Source organism: Buteo buteo, chromosome 19 (assembly GCF_964188355.1).
Source record: "Buteo buteo chromosome 19, bButBut1.hap1.1, whole genome shotgun sequence".
NCBI lineage: Eukaryota > Metazoa > Chordata > Aves > Accipitriformes > Accipitridae > Buteo > Buteo buteo.
The window spans coordinates 13,974,330-13,996,240 of record NC_134189.1 but is presented as its reverse complement, the minus strand read 5'-3'; the positions used below and the strand labels follow the sequence as shown (position 1 = coordinate 13,996,240).

The 21,911-nt window shown below is 42.6% G+C and overlaps 1 protein-coding gene across 4 annotated transcripts; it reads left to right on the top strand.

Annotated features, from left to right (window-relative positions):
* Positions 1–184: 184 nt before the first annotated feature.
* Positions 185–21,779, top strand: ATP6V1E1 (ATPase H+ transporting V1 subunit E1). Of its 4 annotated transcripts, none has more exons than XR_012653589.1 (11): positions 185–685; positions 4,333–4,398; positions 5,947–6,056; positions 6,541–6,607; positions 8,417–8,506; positions 9,860–9,928; positions 10,318–10,412; positions 11,299–11,386; positions 11,975–12,053; positions 13,150–13,296; positions 20,727–21,779. XR_012653589.1 is itself a non-coding variant. In XM_075051229.1 (10 exons), exons 1-9 carry the CDS (start codon positions 653–655, stop codon positions 12,035–12,037), a joined length of 681 nt encoding a protein of 226 aa, XP_074907330.1. In that variant the 5' UTR covers positions 185–652; the 3' UTR covers positions 12,038–12,053; positions 13,150–13,879. The 4 variants fall into 4 exon arrangements, 2 of the variants coding, with proteins under 2 accessions (XP_074907330.1, XP_074907329.1); XR_012653590.1 differs by lacking the exon at positions 20,727–21,779 and adding an exon at positions 13,779–13,879; XM_075051229.1 differs by lacking the exon at positions 20,727–21,779 and having other exon boundaries at positions 13,150–13,879.
* The last annotated feature ends 132 nt before the right edge of the window (positions 21,780–21,911 follow it).

Sequence of the window (21,911 nt, the reverse complement as noted above, 5' to 3'; positions counted from 1 at the left end):
AAGAAAACGATGGAAGCAGTAACAGAACTCCTGAAGAATCAGCACATCATTCGAAAACGGTCTTGAACGCTTCTGCACCACAAAATGACAGAAGATAATAACAAAGGCGGCTGTGAGTCCCCACCACGTATTTCTACAATGAAACGCTGGTGCCACAGCTGTTAACCACAAAAGTACAGCCAAACTGAGGGGCCCGCCACAAGGCTCCCCCAAGCCACCTCCACCCGACAGCCGCGACCTCTGGCCTCCCTGCTCCCCTCGGCCGGCTGCTCCCTGCGCCCTGCTGCTTTTCTCTGCTGGGCGGTCCCGGCTACCTCACTCCAGCCGGGCTTCGGGGGCAGCTGCCGGCCCCGCCACCGGCGACAGGCGCGAAGGAAGCCGGGCGGGGCGAGGCGCTCCCCGCTCCGGTGGTGAAGAGGCGCTGAAGACAAAACCCCGACCACAAGATGGCAGTCTGCCACGCGCAAGGACCCGCCCCCGTGACGCCGGCCAGAGCTCAGGTTTCTATTGGCCCGGAGCAGCAAGTGGGCGGGGCGGCGTGACACAGCGGCAGCAGCAGCAGCTGTGACCCGAACCGGATTTGATTCCACTCGCGGTCGCCAACGGCCCCAGCCGCCTGCCACCGAGCCCCGCCGCCGCCAACGCCGCCGCCATGGCGCTCAGCGATGCCGACGTCCAGAAGCAGGTAGGGTCCCGGGCCCCAGCCCCAACGCCGTCCTGCGGCCCCGGAGCGGGCAGCGCGGCGGCCGCTGCCAGGTCCGCCGCCTCCTCCTCCACACTGCGCTCGGCCCGGCCGGGGCCGGGACCCGGGAGCTGACGGGACGGACCCAGCGTGAGGAGAAGGGCACCCAGGGCTGGGCCGGGGCGGCGGAGGCAGCCTCCTTGCCGCTTCCTTGCCCTGAAGCCGTGCCAGGTGTGGGGCTCGGGTGTGCCTGAGCTGAAGGGCCGTTTGTCTGGTAAAAGGCCGGTCGGAGGGGGAGGGATAGTGACAGCTCTGAACCCTGCAACAGCAGAAGCGGCTGCATCCAGCTGCGGCTGATCCACGTTTTAGTTGTGGAATAGGGTCTCCAGCTCTGGGGGTGGAAGAGTAGCGGTCTCCTGTGAATGCAAGGGTTGGTGAAGGGGAAAGATCCTCTCTGGGAATCTTAGTGAGAAAGAAGTTTCTGAAGAAAGTGAATTTTTCCCTGGTGGGATTGATTGGCCACCCTTTGGGGAACTTTGCTGAAGCGTTTTGATGACACGCTCTGCCAGGTTATAATGAAGGGGATCGTAAGTAGCCTTTATGCTATCTACCGTGTTTAATTGCACTTTGAGGCAGATAAATACATTGCCCTAGATAGGTACTGTCTTTTTAGATGTTGCTCTCTAAGGCCTTTCCATCTCTTTTTTTCTTACAGCTACACTACATCTAATTAGCTGTAACTTAGCATTTGGGTAGGCAATTCAGCATTCTCGAATGCCTTTTTTCACGTTTATATCCTGAGCAGAGTAGTGCAACCTGGGCTTCTCTTGCAATGGAAACTTACAACCCTGAAGTCTGACTGTGGACACTTCCTCCTGAGGCAGGACACTTTGTCCTTATTGACGGTAAACAATGCCCTTGCCTAAAAAAGCTGCTTTGAGCTGGGTTGAAAATGGCGTGCCATGTTAAAGACTGCACAGATCCAGTTGGCACTGGTCTGTGGAGTTTCCTACAGGTGATGAGCAGATCGGCCAAGTTCCTTTTGTCCTTTGCTTCATAAGTGCTTCGTGTCTCACTTTCTCATTCAGTAAACATAGTCTCTTGGCAAGGAAGCATCACATTGAAAGTAAAATCAGTAGGTTGCCTTTCTCTGAAAGGGGAATTATAACATTACATTCTATTGTCTTTTATCCACAAAGCTTGTTTGTTTTTTCCTGCCTCTTTCATGAAGATAATAAAAATAAAGCTGACATTGGGTTGGTCTTGCTCAGCCGCCATGGACCTGAACTTCAAAGGTTAGTTCAGGATCCGTTGATAAACTAAACATGTAATGCTAGTAGCATTTCACATCTGCAACTTCCCTGTCATTGTTTTACGCTCCTGAGTCTAGGGTGATCCTGTTAACTGAAAAGAGAATGCTGCGGATGGCGCAACAGTTCGGCATGTGTATGAATCTGGAATGAACTTGCCAACTGGTCCTCTGAACTCTTAACTACTTGCCATGGTGCTTTCAGTAATCTTCACTTTGAAAATCATCTCTAATTAAGATTTTTTCCCATAGATAGACTTGCTTGCTTTATTCTGTCAAAGGTGTTTGTTTAATGGATTGTTCTGTATAATCTGGCTAGTCACTTCTCGCTGAAGCCAGTCTAACATCTAGAACTTCCCATGGAAAGGATAATCGCACTACTACTGATGGGAAGAACCCTCTCTTCCTTTCTATAGGAAATCTACTATGCTAAAGTTATTAACTTCATTTAAAATTAATCTCATTTAAAAACACATATTTTTGTCAGTGTTATTAAAATTACTCCTATTTATAGATGTGAAAGTCTTACTTAGGATCTCTTTTCATTTCTAGGAAAAGCAAAAAGGGATTTCCTACAACAGTTTTTGAAGGAAATAACACTGTTCAGTCTTACCAGACTAAGGGAAATAGATGCCGTATTAGCTTGCTTCCATCTTATTCCTCTTCATTATGCAGAGGACGTTTTTTGAACACCCGGAACTGTTTAAAGTACTTTCCCAAAATTCAGAAACCAAACCAAACTGGAGGAAGTGACTCAGTAATGTAAGGGTTACTACTGCTATACAAAGTTCTTGGTCTCCTTCAACAATAGACTTTTCAATAAAATCATTTCCTTATTTTATATGCCTTTCTCGTCCTTTCTGAAATGCAGGTAGATCTAAAGCTTGGTTTAACCAGTCATCTCATCAGGTGAGCAGGGTTGGAAACTGACGCTATAGATGGACATGCACTTGAAAGTGTTGCAAACTGGAATTGAAAGAAAAATTGCTGATTTGATTTTGAGGATGTAGATATTGTTCACTTCTTCCACTGCACATGCTTAAAATCTTCCACTTGTCTGTTCACTTCTGTTTTTTCACCTATATGGGCATAGTGCTGTTCTGCACATTGGCTCAGTTTTCACGTTGGCACCTTTCTTATCTCTTTAAAATATTTCACTTTAATATGAGATTATATAAATAGAGTCTTTCGTGCAAGTTTATTCAGACCAGATTGTCTGCAAAATGTGTCTTGTCACTAAGCGCAAGCAAAAAGTCAGTAGGTTTTTATAGTCTGCTCAACTGTACAGTCCACTCCATCTGCCCTTGGAAATGGCTATACCTGTTTAAAGTTGCAGTCTGGCTGGGCATGAGTCACTTACGGTCTGCCCCAAGTGTGAGCCTAAACTTAGGCCTGGTCACAGAAAGGCATGTGATAAATCAGCAGAACTCAGTATAATTGCTTTCCTTGTCTTCAAGCTGTTGGACCTGTGCTTTACAGTGTTTTGAGGTGGTGTAAAAAAGGTTCTTCAAGTAGAATATATTAGTGCATACCAGGTTCTAAAGCAGCATGTGATATACTTGATGTGGTCTTGATCAACTAGCACTGCTATCTCTGTCTTCTTCCCCAGTTCTTCCAAACGAACATGCAACTGCTTTATAAAGTCATTTTGAGTTGAACCATATAGCTGCATTTTTTTAATTGCCTTGTAAGTCTTTACAGAATTTATTACTTTTTTTCAAGAAAGAATTCTTAGGTGTGTAAAGGAACTTCTGGTTGTACTGATCTGACCAGAGTCATCAGTTGCCCTTTGCTTTGCTTCACTTCTAGTGTGGAAGGCCCACGTTCATTCAAATGCTATCCATACCTGATGTAGAGCAGGGACTCTATGTTAATCTTCTATCCTTCATGTAAATGTCATAACAAACAGGCTGTTTTACTGTGTGAGGATTTATTTCTTTTTTTTTTTTTTATGAATCCTGGGGCAGGGGAGGTTGGAGCAGAAATGTTGTTCTCACTAGTGAAGAATGAAAATAGACAGTCTCACATTTATACAAATTTAATTTGGGGTTTGTTTTTTTTTTTATAGTTGCATACCTGAAGTATATTTTTCTAATGACAGCCAGCAAAACAGCATTATATAGAATTATTTGGAAAAAAAAATTAATTTCCTTGTAATCTGTGTTAAGATGAACTGACTCTTTGACCTGTACACTCAATTTAATTTCCTTGAAAAACAACGTTATATGAATTAGTAAATGGATATGGAGGGGCCTACTGTACAAAGGAGGACTATATACATCCTTCTCTCATCAAAGTCCTTTCCAACAGAAAATATTTTCTTTTCTCTCTCTTGTTACAGATCAAGCATATGATGGCTTTCATTGAGCAGGAAGCCAATGAAAAGGCTGAAGAAATAGATGCAAAGGTAAAAATGGAAGTTCAATGTTAGTAAGTGCAAAAGGAAAACTGCATCTGATATCCTGTTTTGATAGCTGCAGTCAGAGCAGCCCTAGGACACTTTTGCAAGCTACAGCCTACTTCACCTTTAGTTATTACATAAGCAAAAAATTATGCTACCATAAGGTTAATATTTGTTAGCTTTTGATAAATGAAAACAAGTCAAAGCTATTTTTTGGTCAGAGTTTTCGTAGTGGTTCTTAAATATAAATTTATTCATATGCAAGTTCACTCATGTTTTTTTAAGCAATCAGGAGAGCTGAGTGGTAATGTGAATAGACTGGATTAAGTGGAACACCTTCCCCTTCCTCCTATACATAACTTGACATCACTGAGGATTAAAGGAGTTCTCTGCATAATTATGAATTCTGCTAAGGTTTGTCATAGCCAGCTATTACCACAAGGTTTAATCTTAATTTTTGCTTCACTTCCATAGCATGTCGGGCAGAAACATTAGTAGTAAATGAAAGCATTAATGCTAGTAATCCTGCACAAGCATTCATACATGTACCAAAATGATAAAAGATGAAAGTTAAACTGGTTGAATTATGTTGGTGAAAATTTGTTTGTAAGCAGGTTCATAACTGTACCTAAACCCGTGTAGCTACCTGCAGACTAAATTCTAGATGTGATTTAGTAGGTATCCTGGGGAAATAAAACATGAATTTACATTTAAGGTATGAGTTGAATTACTTGCAGAATTCTTCACTTATGTTAAGCCACAAGAGATTGAGTTTAATATTAACCTGTTGATAGAATATAGATGTTTACTAAAGAAGGATTAATGGTGCCTTACAACCCTAACAATCTGCCTTATACCAATACTAAAATATCTTGTTGGTATTGAACTTGGCATATGTATTACTATTAATATTTAATCCCCCTTAAACATTTAGATCTACACAAATATTTAATCAGTACTAAAGCAGGTATTCCTGATGATCTGCAAACAGAAGTCAGAAGTTGAGATTGGATTCTCGGGCATAAATAGGAAAATTTGCCGTGTGTTTTCACATGCTGTCTGGCTTGTCTTTATAAAAAAGTAATAGCTATACTGTCACTCTCCTTGTGTAAGAATTACTTAAACTAATGAAGTTTGTGGGCACTGAGCGCTGGGTAGCTTGTTTTAGGTAGATTCTCTTGTAGCTAGAAAAGAGACCAATTCTACAGAAACAAATCAGACATGAAGCTCAGATAAAATGAGTTTTGCTTAACAGTATGTAATATATACATTTGGTAATTTTGTGCCTGAGGAATAAGTACTGCAAGGAAACGTGTCAGTCAGTTGATAAAATAAGCTGTATCTTAGTTAGCAAGGTTCTAGTTCAGCAGAACACATCCTGAACTCCCTTCAACTTGAGTACTGGTTGAAATGTTTTGTTTATATGGAACCATAAATTGTATCATCCTAGCTTATCTATGAAGGTGCTCTGAAAGCATGGCTGTTTCATTTTGATTCTGTTTTTTTCAGCCCATGGAATCAATTTCCACTTCAGTTATTTGATTTTTACTGTAGGCAGAAGAAGAATTCAACATTGAGAAGGGTCGCCTTGTTCAGACACAGAGGCTGAAAATCATGGAGTATTATGAAAAGAAGGAGAAACAAATTGAACAGCAAAAGAAAATGTAAGTTGCTTCGGTTAGATGGCTGACTTCAGAGCCTGAGCTTTCATTTTATTGCTAATTTTATACAAAACTGTTTTTTCCTGGCAAATAGGCAAACTTTAGCCAATATATTTAGTTCTAATTATGAGTTTCTAGTTTCTCCTGAGGAGAAGTTATCGAAGGTGAGCTACAATAGTATAGCTGTTAATAAGTGTGGTGAAAGAATCTCTTGTATTTATGTAGTTAATGTCTAGAACTGTACCTTGTTCTGTTACTCTGGGACGAATTATCATGTCAGGTTTAGCTTTGGTGGGTCTTTACTGAAGGACAGAGTTCTGCATTGTAATCATTTGGGCAAGTTCAGAAACAGATTCAAACAGGTGAACAGGGTTTGTTATTAAAAGTTGTAATATTGTTATCTTTAAACGTAAAGTATACAGTTAAATGTTGCAGTTCTTCTGTCAAAGTCTGATGGATTGATTCAACTTTATCGTGCAACTTGCAGTCAGATGTCCAACCTGATGAATCAAGCAAGACTGAAGGTCCTCAAGGCAAGGGATGACCTTATTGCAGTGAGTATCTCTATGGTAAAGACACAGAGGTTCTGTTTCTACCATCTGTTAGGAAATGTTCTTAATCATTCTCTAAAGAAAAATATGATTTGTGATTGAGTGACATTTGCTTCAACATACAAAAATGGCTTTCCCAGCTGCTCTGAAAAGTCATTAAGGATTTAATCCAGCTTCGCTAATCTGCTTTAGCTCATTTTCACAGTTTCTACTACCTGCTCTTTTAGGGAAATACTGTTCTCTGCCAGGAACATTGCAGGCAACATTGTATCTATTATTTGGACAATAGCTTACTTTAAAGAGCAGGAACTCTGTCTTGCACCTTGGTAGAACTTTGAAGTTCTGTTTGCCTGAAGCAACATTTATGCATTAAAGCTGTCATGGCTTAAGCAAGTAGGCTTAAAACACCACTAACTGGGCTTTTCTGTCTCCTTTAGTGGCCCCCAGTACATGAAAAGGTTTGCTTCTTGTTCTAGTAGGTGACCAATCTGTGTGTTGACGTATAGGGTGAGTGATCATTTATCAGAGCAGGCTACGTTTAGTCTTAGTGCAGGCTTACTATGTTTGTCTTACACCACGGGTAGTGTATTCTCATTCTGCTCATTATACAGCTTGCAGGTTTCCTTTTATCTTTTACTCCGTCTCAGAGGCAGTTTGAGTGTTCCATATTCTGCTAGATGGTGCTGTTGAGCTATTGGAAAAGCTGCGAGACCTGTAGAAGTCAAAAATAAAAGTTGGATAATGTTAAAGTTGAGGTTACTGTGAAAAAGGGGAGTTAGCAGAAGAAAATCACCAGTTAAACCTAGTTTCAGACTTTAGGTTATAGTCACAGAGAGGAGGAAGGTGGGTGGCTAAAGAGCTAACTCTATTGTGATAGTCTCTGCTGGGTAATCTCTTCCTCATTTATCAGCTGACTCAACCTCATGCTTCTGAGTAATGCATAACACTCTTCCTCATTTTAAAACATTTAAAGTCACATGCTGCTAGCTCTTTTTCCCTTTGGCCTCTTTCATGAACAAGAGAGATGAGCAGTCCCAGAAATGCTCTGTTACTCTAGGGTGGACAGTGTAACTAGGTTTGACCATGATGTTAAATTGTGATAGTCTTATGTCCTAGTACTGATTGTGTTAACATGCACTGTTTTAAACACTATGAGGCAGGACAGTAAAGAAAGGTTTATACCAAATCATACAATTTCTTTATATGAAGTAATTATGACAGTTCAGTCCTAGGAGCTGTGTTTGAATTGACTCAAATTTCTTAAAAATTCAATCCCATCTGATACCGATTTGCTGAATAAAGATAATCAAAACAAGCTACTTCAAATTAAAAATAAGCTCGCACTTTTAAATTTTGACTTGCATTTACTTACAATTATAAAATACCCAACCTGAATGTTATTTGATAAAAAGATAGATTAAATTTCTTTGCTTGACCACAAAGCTGAAGAAATGTTATTTGTAGAACTTTATTAGTTTGCATTAGGCAATGATTTACAACATATTTAGTTTCTCTCTCTGAATTAGTATTATAACTACTATCCATTTACTACTGAGGTCTCCCTTTTTCATGAAAAAGGAATTATTGTCAGGTTACAATGGGTTCAGATCAGGGCAGGGAGAAGGGAACTGTTTGGGAAGGATATTGTGCCATGCACAGAGATGAAGGTCTAGCTTGGATGAACACCAGCTGGAGTGTACATTTACGTGTTGGCAGGGTGTGATAGCTATAATAGGAGTACAGAAAGTTGGTAGGCATGAAACCAAATGCCAAACAGATGGGCTCTGCTGATCTGATTTCTTCTGAATGTAGGATTTGCTGAATGAGGCCAAGCAGAGACTTGCCAAGGTGGTGAAGGATACTGCCAGGTACCAGACACTGCTGGATGGACTAGTTCTACAGGTAAATATTTAAATTGTAACAAATAGGTGATCACAGCCCTATCCTCCTAGGTGTCTGTCTTCAAAAGTAACCCACTGGAAGTTACGGTTGTATTGGAGTCTAGATCAAATGTTGCTGGGTGATCTTTGAGTTTTAAACATCACTTCTGCTATATCTTTCAATCCTGGATTCTGAACAGATAAGGTTGCAGCTTATTTTGAGGTGTAAAACCTGGTGTACCAAGCAGCAGTTCCATTATGAGAACAATTGCAGATGGGCACATATACATTGTAACATGCACGTTTAGGATGCAGACTTTAAAATTCTGTAGTAATTAGTTGGATCAAATGCACCTTTGGCAAAAGCTGTTTCTCCAAACCTCAAAGTCAATAGTTACTGGCTTTTAAAATCCTTTTGGCATTTGACGTATAAGTCCTGGCTTTGACAAATTTACTGTAGTATGGCATGTGTCTGTGACAGAAATACAAAGCGGAAATCAAAGCTTTGCTTACCTAGAATACCATCCTGAAGCTCCAGAAATTAACTGCTAAAAATCCCATCAGCACTGGCCAGGGTCAGTCATGCGACCACTAGTGCCACCTCCTGGTATGAATCGGTCCCGTTACTATAAACTCACAAAAGCCAGCCACGAACTCTCCTGTCCACAGTTTGATGGCAGAGTTTTCTTAACAGTGTTTCCTACTAGCTTGTGCTTCCAATTCAGTGTTGTTTCTTTGTCACACTTAGGTCTGGTATTGCTGTACATCAAACAAACCTGTCTCACTCTTGCAAGCTGGCCACGTCTGTCTTGGCTCATTATATTTGATCCAGTGAGGGATCTGTGCTCATCAGTACTCACAGTTGGACTAGATGATCGTTGTAGGTGTCTTCCAACTGGAAGTGAACCGGTTCTGTTCTGTTCTATTCTGTTCTCATGTATTGCGACAGGAACTGCAAGGCAGGGGTTATTAGAACAGGCACCTGAAACTATTGCATGTCTTCTTGAAGAGCTGCATAGGAAAATGTCAGCTTGGCTGCATGCTCAGTCTACTTAGACAGCAGTGATCCTTATGTATACATGTACATTGTCTGGGCAACTCAATCCTATGATACATAGGTTTAGTTGCACTTGAGTTCCAAACTGGAAGCTAACAAGGAAACACATGATCCATAGTTGTAGGCTCTTTCCCAGATATTGGTGCTGTCCTCTCAGAATGTCTGCATGAGGTGAACTTGCAAGCAAAGAACTCAAGAAGCTAATATTGTCAGGTTTAGGTTTTCAAATTGATCAGCTCCTTTCCTTTCTTGGGGCTAAATAATTCTAAGACAATTGAAATGTTGAATTTCTGATACTGTAATGGTTATCTTGTGCAGGGGTTCTACCAGCTGCTTGAGCCCAAAATAGTTGTTCGGTGCAGGAAACAGGATCTCCCTATGGTTAAGGTAAGACACCTAGAATAGTTTGACAGTATCCTGCTCACGAAGGCTGGGACCTGACTGCAAATACTTGCTGTTCAGATCCCATCTGTGTGACATGAAAACAAGCTTTACTTGCTTCACTTCTGCTGCAGATGCAAGAGAGCAAGTATGCTTTTCAAGTTGGGATCATTTGCTTGCTTGGATATTACCTAGGAAATTTTAGACATTGCTACAATATTAAGAATAATAATTGGTTTTGCCTCAAAAGTCACACTGGAATACATTTGCTTAATTAAAAAAAAAGAAAAAGGCCTTAATCCCTTCATTTTGTTACTACAAACGATTAAGTGACCAAACTCAAGTGGCACACTAGCATTTGTCAGTGCTAATTGGAGTTTTTTCTTGTATCCTAGACTGCTGTACAGAAAAGCATTCCCATCTACAAAAATGCCACAAAAAGCAATTTGGATGTTCACATTGACCAAGATAACTTCCTGCCAGAGGAAATGTAAGAAAAATAGGAGTCTTTCATACAGAGCACTAACTTAATGCAACTTTTCAAGTCACAGCTCCTACTAGAACAGTCTCAGAAAATTATGTATGGAATATCCTCACAGTGTGTCTGCTGGTGTTCTAGTGGAATTTGGCACTTCTTTGTGTTAATTAAGCACGGACTCTGCAGCTTCCTCCAGACAAGCACTGTCTCAATCAAAAAATGTCAATAAAAGTTTTGCGCAACCTGCAGCCTGATTCACAGTACTGAAGTAGAGAATAACTGTATGTAGAAACTGAACCACTGTTTTTTTTTTTTAAAGAGAGAGAATACAGATGTAGCCATGCTTTCTATCTCAAGACGAAGCAAATTGAGTCATATGGTGCTGCAGGATAATCACTTGATGGGGGGCAGGTGTGTCTGTTATGTCTGCAAGGCTCTATTTCCATGTAGTATGATAAAGAACATGTCACAAAGCTGTTTATTCTGACAGTCCACGATCTTTATGTATGGGCCAACAAACAACACTTTTAGCACTCTTCCTCAGTTCTCAAAATCTGAAAGCTGTCTATTAATAATAAAGTACAGAGTCTGAAGCTGTTCTGAAGTGACAAATTTCATAGTTCCCCTTGCATTTAGATCATGTAATGAGGACCCTTGTATGTAGCTGTGGCATCTGATAATTCCAAAGACGCTTTGCACTGCTGCTTCAGTGGATCACTTTGTGCTGATTCCTATTAAGACATGATCAAAAACATTTTGGTTTTTTTTAAAAAAAAAATCTTATTTACATATCTGACCTGCCTGTAAGCGCTGATTTGGGATAGTATCTCTGCCACATTCTGACTTTGAGATGTCCTGTGGATTTCACAATTTATTTTTTTCCCCCCCACCTTTCTAGTGCTGGAGGTGTTGAAATCTATAATAGTGATGGTAAAATTAAGGTTTCCAATACCCTGGAAAGTCGTCTGGACCTTGTAGCCCAGCAGGTGAGTTTCTCTAACAGCCAAGGTGAACAAGATATATTTAACTAGTTTTGTCTTGTAATTAAATCCTAGTATTTTCAATGTGTCACAATAATGTGTGGGATTGGATTTCAACGTGGATGACAAGTAAGAAGTTATTTTTGAATGGAGAGAAGCAAATTGCCTACTGTTTGTGCTTCTCTGCAACAAACATGGCTTTCTCCGGAATGATCCCTTTTGAATTAAACATGAACATAAAACCCTAGAAATTATGATAGTGAAAGACTTGTTATGACTACACTGCAGTCAAGATGTTGAAATGCTGAGGCTAACTTGAATTACTCAAGCTAGCTCAAGCACTAGAAACTTTGGCTGAGACCTGTTATACCCTAGTGGAAAAAAACTAGCACTGGCATCTCTTATGCTGCAGCAGGCAATCCTTTAAGTCTATAGAGTAGCAGGCAATGTGTGATCAGGCAAAGGCTTCAGAAAACTATTGAATTGACTTGTTAATTTTGAAGCCTAGCCTAGCTATCACACAGTGCCTGCAATGAGGATTGTACAGCAATTGTATTGCCCATTGCATGTAACTGATGTACTCTTTCTCAACAGATGATGCCAGAAGTCAGAGTGGCTCTCTTTGGTGCTAATGCCAACAGGAAGTTTTTGGACTAAACCTCTATGAGAGAAGGTGGGATCTGTTCCACTGCCATACTGAAGGGGATGCAAAAGCATCTGCTAGTTTAAAATCTTGAAATATAACATTACCGTGTCATCCAGTATCTGTTCTTCAATGGAATAATTTTGCATACCTGCTGTGCTTAGCCTCTCTACTTGTGGTTAGAATGTATTGCTTAAAGGATGTGAAGACATACATATTCATCCAAAAGTGACACTAGAAAATGGAGGCATTTGGGCTCTTGGCTTTCCTTGCACTGTTGTGGCTCTATAAAGACAAGTGGTCCATTTAGGGTCACTCTCTTTGCTTTGGCCACATGTCTTTCAAGTTGTCTAATCTGTGAAGTAAATTACTATGCTGCCGATGGGAAATCCCTTTTCAGTTAAGGTCTTCAGTGTTACAGAGGGCATGCATTCCTTCCCAGGGTTAGTAGTTTAATTCATGTTACTTGGTCAGGCATTTCTCTGTTCTGTATATGTGATTTAAAAAAAAAAAAGCCTGAGCCTGTAAAACTTTATTTATTAAAATAAAAATGCGTGTGTGTATGGAGTTCTTTGTAGCTTCTCTCTGGGGGATTGGCAGCAACCTTTGAAAAGTGGGCTTGTGTGTATAAGGACTTACTACTTGAGGGCTGTGTGTAATAACTGTTCTCTGAAGCTAGAATTCAAGTGCATGGAGTACTGTCAAGCTATTTGCTTGAGTAACGTTGAATTGTAGGCAAGCCATTTGAATAGGACTCTAGGATGAGCTTCATTCTTCCTAAAAAATGGGTCAGTAGTTTTGCTCCCTCAATCCTCTTTCACAAGAGAGAACGAGAGTAACGTAACTGCGCTACTTAAATATAACAAATACAATCCATTTCCAGTTACAGGTTTGTTGCTTCTGTTCAGGAGATCCAAACCATACCCCTGTAATAATTAAATTTTAGGACTTGAGGAACAACAACTGACTCTCTTACAACTATTCTCTCTATTGTTAGAGTAACTATTAAGTTAAATAACAGTAGCATAACTATATTCCTTACCTAATCTCTTAAGTTTTACTAATGCTTACTTCTCCTTTCCTTCTGCTGTGATGACTAGTATTGTCTCCACATTTTATGGTGTAGGACAGAAAAATTCTTGAGGTGACTTTCCATACTACAAGCCTCTGCCAGAATACATGACTCTTCACCTAGTGCTCGCTTCTGAAGCTTGTTTCATGGAAATAAGAAACTGATGAATTACCGCTGGAATATGTTTTGAAATAATCTTCTGTAAGTATTGCAGTGATTCAGGAATGGTAGGAATTTTACATTGTGCTATGAAACATACTTGCCAAGCTGCAGTTACACTGCTTTATGCAGTCTTTTTAACCTGAGGCCCTTTCTTCTCAGGCTGAGGTGCATGCCCTCATGTTAGAGTAGACTCTAAATGCTAGATAAGCCTTTTACTGCCTCATTTCTCTAAAATGGGGAATGACTGCTAAGAAAATCCTGAATTCAAACTTATTTAATCGGTTTCTGGAAGAAATGCTTTTGATTTCCTCTTACTTTGTAAGATTCTTCAGCAAGGTTGGGGTTTTTTGTTTTACTGCTCTTTCCTGTTGCATTTAGGTACCAGTTTTTGTTTTCCACACAGATGGTTACGGTATTTATTCTTTTAGTGCTTTGCTTTTTGATACATGGTTCTGTGTCTGGATAATAAGTGTATCTGGACTAAAGTCCTACTCTTTCTAGATTTTGTATAACTGTTACAGGTTACAGCTTTCATCTTTGCAACTGTCAGTGATCAAGCTTCCTGACTAAGCATTGGGCTCTGGTTTTGTGACACTCCTCTAGTAAAGGAAAAGCCTTCTCATGTGCATGCTTAAGTTTCTTGATTCAAATAGTCCTTTTTGGAACAGATTTGTTTTGGTCCTTTCTAATGTTTTTTTCTAGCTCATCAGTAGGCTATCTGCTAGTGCTTTGAAAATGCAGTTGAACTTACACAGTTGGGTCGTTATTTTCTCTAAAACTAGGGCTAGGAACAAACTCTAAATGTTGAAATAGAGTGCAGTATATGGAAATAAAATATTGAGGGGTGAGACAAGAGGAGGTAACTAGTCTTTGGGAGGTGACGTGCACTATGAATATTTGCTCCAATCCTCGATGAAAAGACTTCAAATGGATCGTAAGATCATCTCTGAAGAAGTGAATGGCCTAGATTTGGCCATCATCATTTGAAAGTGTAGCTTTTATGTTGTCCTAGTGCTACTGTTGCCCTTGGAAAACTGATACAGGCAATGGGGTAATGCTTGTAGATAGTGTCACAGACAGAATAAGCTAAAGATGGGGTCATAGAAGACACAGATGGCTCTGTTGTACATCACTCCACAGTAATGGGCCATATTACAACATTATCTTCAGGTAGGTTATATTCACTTAAAAAAAAAGTATTAAAAGTTACTAATACTAAGACTTTCTCTGATACCAATAACATAAACATGCTTGGCTGTGACAAAAAGGGATTCTCTGTACAGGATCTGATGGTCTGCTTCTTTCATGAAGGTAGCAAGACCTTCACAAATCCAGATCTTGTACGCTTTTGAAAAGCAAAATAATAACTAGTGAATTGTCTGACTGTGGACTTCATAGTGGAAGATATTGGAGTTGCTTTCCTTTGTTAGTTTTGTATCTCCTCTTGTATCTTTCTGTGCAGGAAAGAGGAAGAAATAACCACTGTCATACTTGCATACAAAAGTTAGTGGCCTCAAGAATGTGTTTAGTTAGTCAATCACGTGGGCCGCAGTGATTCAAAGCAGGTCCTTAAAAATGGTCTGAGCTTTACATATATCGCATCTGAAGTCAGAGACTAGTGGGTTTGTAGCCCCCTACACCCTCTCCTCCACAAGCCAACTGAAGCACTTATGCTTACTCAGTTTATTAGCAGAATGGCGGGCACTCTTAGTTTGAACCATGTCAGCTGTGACAGGAGCTTCCTCCTGCACCAGCAGTTCACTGCAAGTGTGTTAGAAGGAGGGACTGATTAATTTTAATCTTGGGACAGCCACATGAGAGAGATTGATGACAAGAAATGATGTCTGCATTACCTGGAACATCCTTGTCTTTCATTCCAGGTAATAGGGGCTGTCACCAGATTTTATTACCTTAGAGATGCAGAGAAAAACAGAATATCTCATCCAGGTGTACCTGGTGTAGTTAGCAACCCTGTTGTGTCTTCATCCAAGCTTCTCTTCAGCATTTGTACACAGGTTTTTACAAGTAAAATGTGAAACAAAAGCAGCATTTTAGGTGGATTTTGGAGTTCCTACTGGAGCGTCATTGCAGCACTGCTTTATTATTTGAACTGTACTGCTGATTTAAGCAAATGAAGTAGGATGCACAATTTTTCTTCTTACTGATTTACTTGATGACCTAGGGCAAATCAATGAGGATATTGATCTTTATTCATCTTTGTATAAGCATGCAAAATATTCCAGTTAGGTATAGTAAACAACCCCTAAGCCAGATCAGCACATTAAGAAACTGGACAAATACAGGGAACAAAGGAGGCATTAAATCAGGGTTCAGGTAAAAGAATTAAGTTGTGATGGGAGAGGCAAGCACCGCAGATTAATGGAGAGTGCAGAGCTGGTTCTGTCTAGTGCTGGAAAAGGAGTTAGGGAAATAGATAATGTTGCACTTGTTCTGCACAGTTGGCAATGGAAAATTTAAGAGCAGGTTTGACACTAAGTGATCAGCAGAGGACTTAAAATGTTACTGCACATCTGAGTCACAACCCCTTTTTTAGTACTTAGTTTTCACACTGAGAGGTATTAACATTAATCAGAGAGACACATGCTGTATGAATGATCCCTGGAGGTGCGTGCAAGTGTCAAGGTGAGAGAAAGACTAGAAGAAAACAACCAGAAAGTACCGAGAACTGAGGCCTCAATGTCTTTATTAAGCCAGTAACAGTTGATAGAGCTATAACTTCTGAAAGGAAGCTCTGAGCTGGCTGTCGGGGTGAGTGCTACCTATCAGAAAACTGGTAGTGACAGGGCGAGCGTGCTGCAGGGAGGCTGTTGAAGTGCCCAGCTCCCTGCTGGGAGCCAGTCTTTCTTAGAGGAAAGCACAGCCATGTTTTCCATGACAAGCCTTGTTAAAAGCTAGCAGTGAGAATCTGGCTTTTGGGTGAATCCTGCCATGAAAGCCCGGCTACAGGCTTTTGGGTGCTCGTGGTCCAGAGAGGTCACAGATCACAGCATGCAGCCAGAAGCCAGCTGGCAGAAAGAGATTACCTTGCTTGTTGAATGCCCCTGTCCTGACCTGCTGATGTTAGCAATCGCTGGGAAATAAGTAACAGAAGAATATGCATCTCTGTTGAAAAATAGAAGAGTGTTAGGTAATACCCTACACAGACTAATAGCGTATGCAGTACAATGAGACTGGAGCCATCTCCATAGACCCACAGCCTGTGCCTAAAATAGTCTGGGAGATTAAGAGAAAATTACCCATTTATTTAATTCCAAAGAAATTGCAGTAAATGAAGAACAGAAAAACTTGGAAATAAAAGCAAACTACCCCAGAGGAAAATTCAAAGCAAAAAATTTTCCTTGGTTGAGTGAATTCTGAGCTGCTATTCTGGGGAGCAAAGACTTGAGACTGCAGTAAAGCAACTTGGCAAAAGGTGTTTAGCCCTGAGCGAGAGCCCAGACAGACTGCAGCACAGTTTGGCTATGTTTGCTGTTTGATACAGGCAGCTCAGAGAGGCAGGTGGGGGCCCCCATCCCCATTCTCAAACATGTTTGCAGGGAACAGGCCCTGACAAGAATGCCCTTCCAGGGCTGGGAAGTTCCTGCTGCTCTCAGCCAAAGTAGAGTTGGCTGGGAAACCCCAAATCTGTCTTCCTAGGCAGCTCTTTCAGAGCATCCCATACCACTTCTTTGGCTTTGCTTTAGACAAAGCAAGAAAAACATCTGTACGGGAGCATTCTCAGGTTAGGAATCATACTGACAATGTGCCAAAGAATGTCATTTTCCAGCCCATGTTACATGATGGAAATCAAAAGCTGTGGAGATCAAGGCTACCACATTACTTTAGGTAGTTCAAGGCTGATGTGTTGTGAGAGACTGCATAGTGAAACTATTGAGGGTGGTTCCTCCCAGCATTTCTGAAGGCCCTTTCCCATCCTGTGTCCAAGAGCGTTTGCATGAGGTCAGCGCCTTTTTCCAGACAGTCCGTGGCCCACACATCCCCTACCTAAACACCAAGTGACTGCACATCCCCAGCCTAGTACCAACTGCAAACCCTGGAGCTGTTCAGGATCCTGGATTTCATCCTACCATCTGCCAGCAGCAGAAACATCCTTATTTTTCACATGAAGCTCTTCATTAGACATCTTTCAACAGTGATCATTGGTTTCTGAGTGGCTTTGACTTTACAGCATGAACCTCTAAGATCTAAAAGACTTGTTGCCTCTCAAACCAGTGGCAGGGCATGCAGGAAGTTCATGCTTTCTCCTCGACGCTGGCTGCCCGTATGGGTTCTTCAGCCCTGTGTATTAGCAGGGCCTTTTCTCTCCCCACCTGCTGGCCTCCTCCCCTTAGCAGGTAGCTGCTGGTATAGAGGTGCCACCCCTGAGTATAAACAGCTTCACAGTGCTCTCCATGGCTGCAGGGTATCAAATATGGAGGCAGCATCTTGATGTCTAGCTGGAAATGGACAGGAGGAGGAGGGAACAACTGTCTTAGCTTGCCCTGGCTGCTGGACGGGACGCATATAAGGGAGAGAGGGACACATCAAAGCATTCCTGGTATTTGGAGGGGCAGTTATCTTTTGCAGAACTCTTCTTTTATCCACATGTGCACAGCCTCTACCTGGCTTCGTTGGGAACATTGCCTGCAATTGTAACACCTTTCTCCCAGCAAAGGTCGCTTTTACCCAGATGGTCACAGCAACCCTATAGTGGGGACCCACCACAGCCAAAACCGTCTTGGAACAAATTCTGGAGAAAAGCTGGTGCTTTCCCCTCAGAGGGCTCCAGAAAGAGGGGGATCCTCGCTATCAGCAGCAAAATGCTAGAAGTTAGTCCCAAAGCAACTCTTGAGTGGGAGCACAAGAAAATTATTAATCTGTCTAAAAATGAAATTATGAGTATTCTTCCCACACACATAATGTCAAACAGTTTAAGTGCAGCTGCTTGTGCCACCCTTCTGCTCTCAGCTCCAAACACTTCAAAGGAAGGTGATAGCATCACTAACCAGAGTTTGGACAGCAGGAATTGGAAGCCTTCTTTCACCCACTGCCTGGGTGACTTCCCAGGCATCCCTGCCACCACCCGTGGGCTCTGTGGGATAGGACTGCAGAGCCCTCACTGAGATACAAAGGGCTTACTGAGGCCAGTGCTTCCCCACACCAGAGGGATCCATGACACAGCACCAAGTGACAGCCTGGATGTCTCTTTGTGCCTCCCCAGTCCAAAGCAGGTATCACCCCACCCTCCAGGATCCTGAAGCTGAATTTACAGCATCTTCAGGGGACAAACAAACCCCAGGCAGTGAGTCCCAGCTCCTCTCCCAATCAACTCCATTTCAACTTTCTGCAGAGGACAGTCTAGGCACGACTGCCCCACGGGGACACATGCATGCACACACTCTCACATTGACTGCAAGGGCACTGCTTTCCTGGCCATGCTGGCAGCACCCACCCCTGCACTCACAGGTCTCCTCCCTGGTTCCCTGCTCCCAAAATACACTCACCTGCATGCACCATCCCAAGGCTGCCCAGCAGCAGTGTTTCTGGTCTCAGGGCACAAGAATCTAAAATGGTCTTGATGATTGTATGACAAAAAGAAATTCCCTCCTGACTTCAGCTGGCGATTGGCTTAGAGTCATGATGCTCAAGATACCTCTGGGAAGTTTAGCACTTACTTAGAACTGGCGTACTGTTTTATGCTGCTCTTAAACACAGAGGTATTTCCTTGTTCAAATAAAGAAATCAGGTGGCTTCTCAGATATCCTGCAATGAGCTCCACAGATTACTTACATACTGGTTAAAAATGTTTCATACTAGATGTGCCTATTGGGATTACATCATTTGTTTGATGCTAGGCTAAACTTGGGTCACTAAAGCAACTATTTAATCATTTACTCTCTGATGGTTTTGCTCTTTACTTAGGTCTAAATGCTGCCCAGGCAGGCAGCCTTGTATGTATAGCCAGCAGCTCCACACACTCCCTGCATATTTGTGTACTGATCAGCATGAATCAAACACCTTGGAGGGGTCATACTGTTGGATCCACAAATGCCAGAGATGAGACACCTAAGATACCTACACACCATCTGCACAACACATGGAAGTATATGCATCTGTCCCCATGGCTGTACGGGCATATTTACATCTACTCACTATGGCACATTCATGGTGCAAAGGCACAGGTGCGATTAAAAATGCATGTGGGCAACTTCATACAATACCTGCTCCCCCAAAGCGGTGCACAGCATTTGTGGATGTAAAACCAGCATGTTCACTGTGCAGCCTTTGCTAAGTGGGTGCTGCTCCAGAGCAGCAGCAGTTCTCCCTGACTGCCAGAGGGATGATGTGGTGGGAGAACAAAAAGTGAGAAGTTTGGGTTGATGGCAAGGGCTGCCACAATACCTGCAGTTTGGTAGTGGGGGGGTTACAGGGGTGGCTTCTGTGAGACTCTGCTGGAAGCTTCCCCTGTGTCCGACAGAGCCAATGCCAGCCGGCTCCGAGACGGACCCGCTGCTGGCCAAGGCCAAGCCCATCAGCGACGGTGGTAGCGCCTCTGTGATAACAGATTTAAGAAGGGAAAAAAGTTGCTGTGGCACAGAAACTGCAGCTGGAGAGAAGAGTGAGAACGTTAATTTTCCCCAAGTTGAGTCTGTTTTGCCCATGACAGCAATTGGTTGAGTGATCTCTCCCTGCCCTTATCTTGACCCACGAGCCTTTTGTTATATTTTCTCTCCCCTGTCCAGTTGAGGAGGGGCAGTGATAGAGCAGCTGCGTGGTGCTTAGTTGCTGGCTGGGGCTAAACCATGATATGCCTTTTGGCTACCGTGCGAATGCTGGTTGGAGTGGGACAAGTCCCTGCACAGAAATGGTCCCTAGAAGAAATGCCGGTGGAGCAACAAGGTGTCTGGAGCCGAAAGCATCACTGGACTTTAGGAACAGGCACACAAGAATTGTTAACACTGAGGATATCCACATCCTGCCTGGGGCAATAAAGCACACAGAGGAAGGTCTGCTGTGCTGTGTCCAGGGGAACCGTTCTTGACTGAGAGCATGAGCACTTCATCACTCATGCTCTAAAATCTTTGCATTTTGGAATTTTCATTCCAGTGTAATAGCAACTGCTGCTTCAATGCAGATTAAAGGTGCTAACCTATTAAAAACAGTTAAAAATGTTATTACTCCAGCTATGTCAATGCCATTCTGAAGCAGGACATTCCTCAGCGTCATATGCATTATGTCAGCAGGCACGAAGTGTTTGCTTTCATCCAACCTGAAGCATTTGCCTTTCAGTTCCACGAAGTGACCTCTTGTGAAGTCATCTGGAGTTGTAAAGTAAATTGGAGCAACCATCTGGCTTTTTTTTCTGTTCCTTATTTAATATATTGCTACCATATCTCCCTGCATCTGATCGGTTTTATTGCTCTGTACTAATCATTCCTTTTTCATCTCGCGTTTCCCTTTTTCATTAGGCACCAGCTACACACAACGACTGGAAGCGACGGCTGTGTGCCCTGGCAGGGTAGCCGGGCTGGAGATGGCTCTCGCCTTGCTGCCATGGTGGGCTGGTAGCAGGCTGGTGTCCATCCCCTGGGCCAGAGCATCAGGCCAGAGCCCCTCATGCTCCCGGCAGAGACAGGCTGGCCACCCACCGCGACACCCCGGGCACCGCCATCGCCCCGAGCCATCAGGGAGGCAGGAGGGGCATGGTTGTGCCTGGTGGCAGCCACAGCTCTGCCATACCTGCTACTGCTTTGCTTTCATCTAAAGCAGGCTGGAGACGCACGTGAGGGCACCAACCCCTCCGTGTCCCTGCACCGGCAGCTATAACCATAGGTTAGCTATAGCTAACCAGCACCTGCTTTTCCAACCCGATGGCTGGCAGGAGCGGGTCCACCCTCCAGGCAGGAGGCGGCTGTGCTGCACCATGTGCTGGGGACGCAGCATTTCTCTGAAATACGGATGGAAAAAATAAAGTCCATGACCTTTCTGCAAGAAGAGCTGGGCAAGAGCCTGCTTAACTTATGAATTACCCACCGGCTCAGGTAGAGGGGAGACCTGACACGGTGGGAAGATGGGGAAAGTGCATGTTTCCCCCCCTCCATGCAGTCCCAAATGAGAATCCCCTATCTGCAGCGCCTATCGGGGAGGTTTGGGCTCACTTTGGTTCTGCGCCTGAGGTCCCCATAAGCCTCCTGACCCCTCATTAGGTAACGGTGGGGGAAAAGAGGAGAGAGGCAAACCCGTGGAGCTGACCAAAGCTTGGCTGCTTTATTTATGTAAAGTGGTCTCTACACTGCTGAGTGACTTGCTGGCATTCGGGCATCCCCTTTGCCTTGATTTTAACCTTTTGCTTAGTGATTTTGGCCAGCAGGCTCCAAACTTTTTTGATTGTGCACCCCTATTGGTAAAAGTAAATACATATATTGGGGGGCATACAACCTCAATATATATGTTTACTTATAAATTATATGCATGTGCTACTGTACTAACATTATGTACATTATAAAACATATCAAAACTAGAAATTAAAAAAGGATGAGATAAAGATGAAATAATATTATTTTATTTATTAATAGTACAAACAGTGGTTTCTTCCTGCACCCCAATGGTGTTTTCGCCTGCATGCCCCCCACTTTGGAGACCTCTGAAGTATC

What these genes read in the sequence shown, in the direction of transcription:
- ATP6V1E1 (XM_075051229.1), top strand. Translation starts at nt 653, where the DNA reads ATGGCGCTCAGCGATGCCGACGTCCAGAAGCAG. An exon ending in ATTGAACAGCAAAAGAAAAT is followed by an intron (nt 6,057 to 6,540) that starts GTAAGTTGCTTC and finishes TGCAACTTGCAG; the next exon opens with TCAGATGTCCAACCTGATGA. An exon ending in TGGACCTTGTAGCCCAGCAG is followed by an intron (nt 11,387 to 11,974) that starts GTGAGTTTCTCT and finishes CTTTCTCAACAG; the next exon opens with ATGATGCCAGAAGTCAGAGT.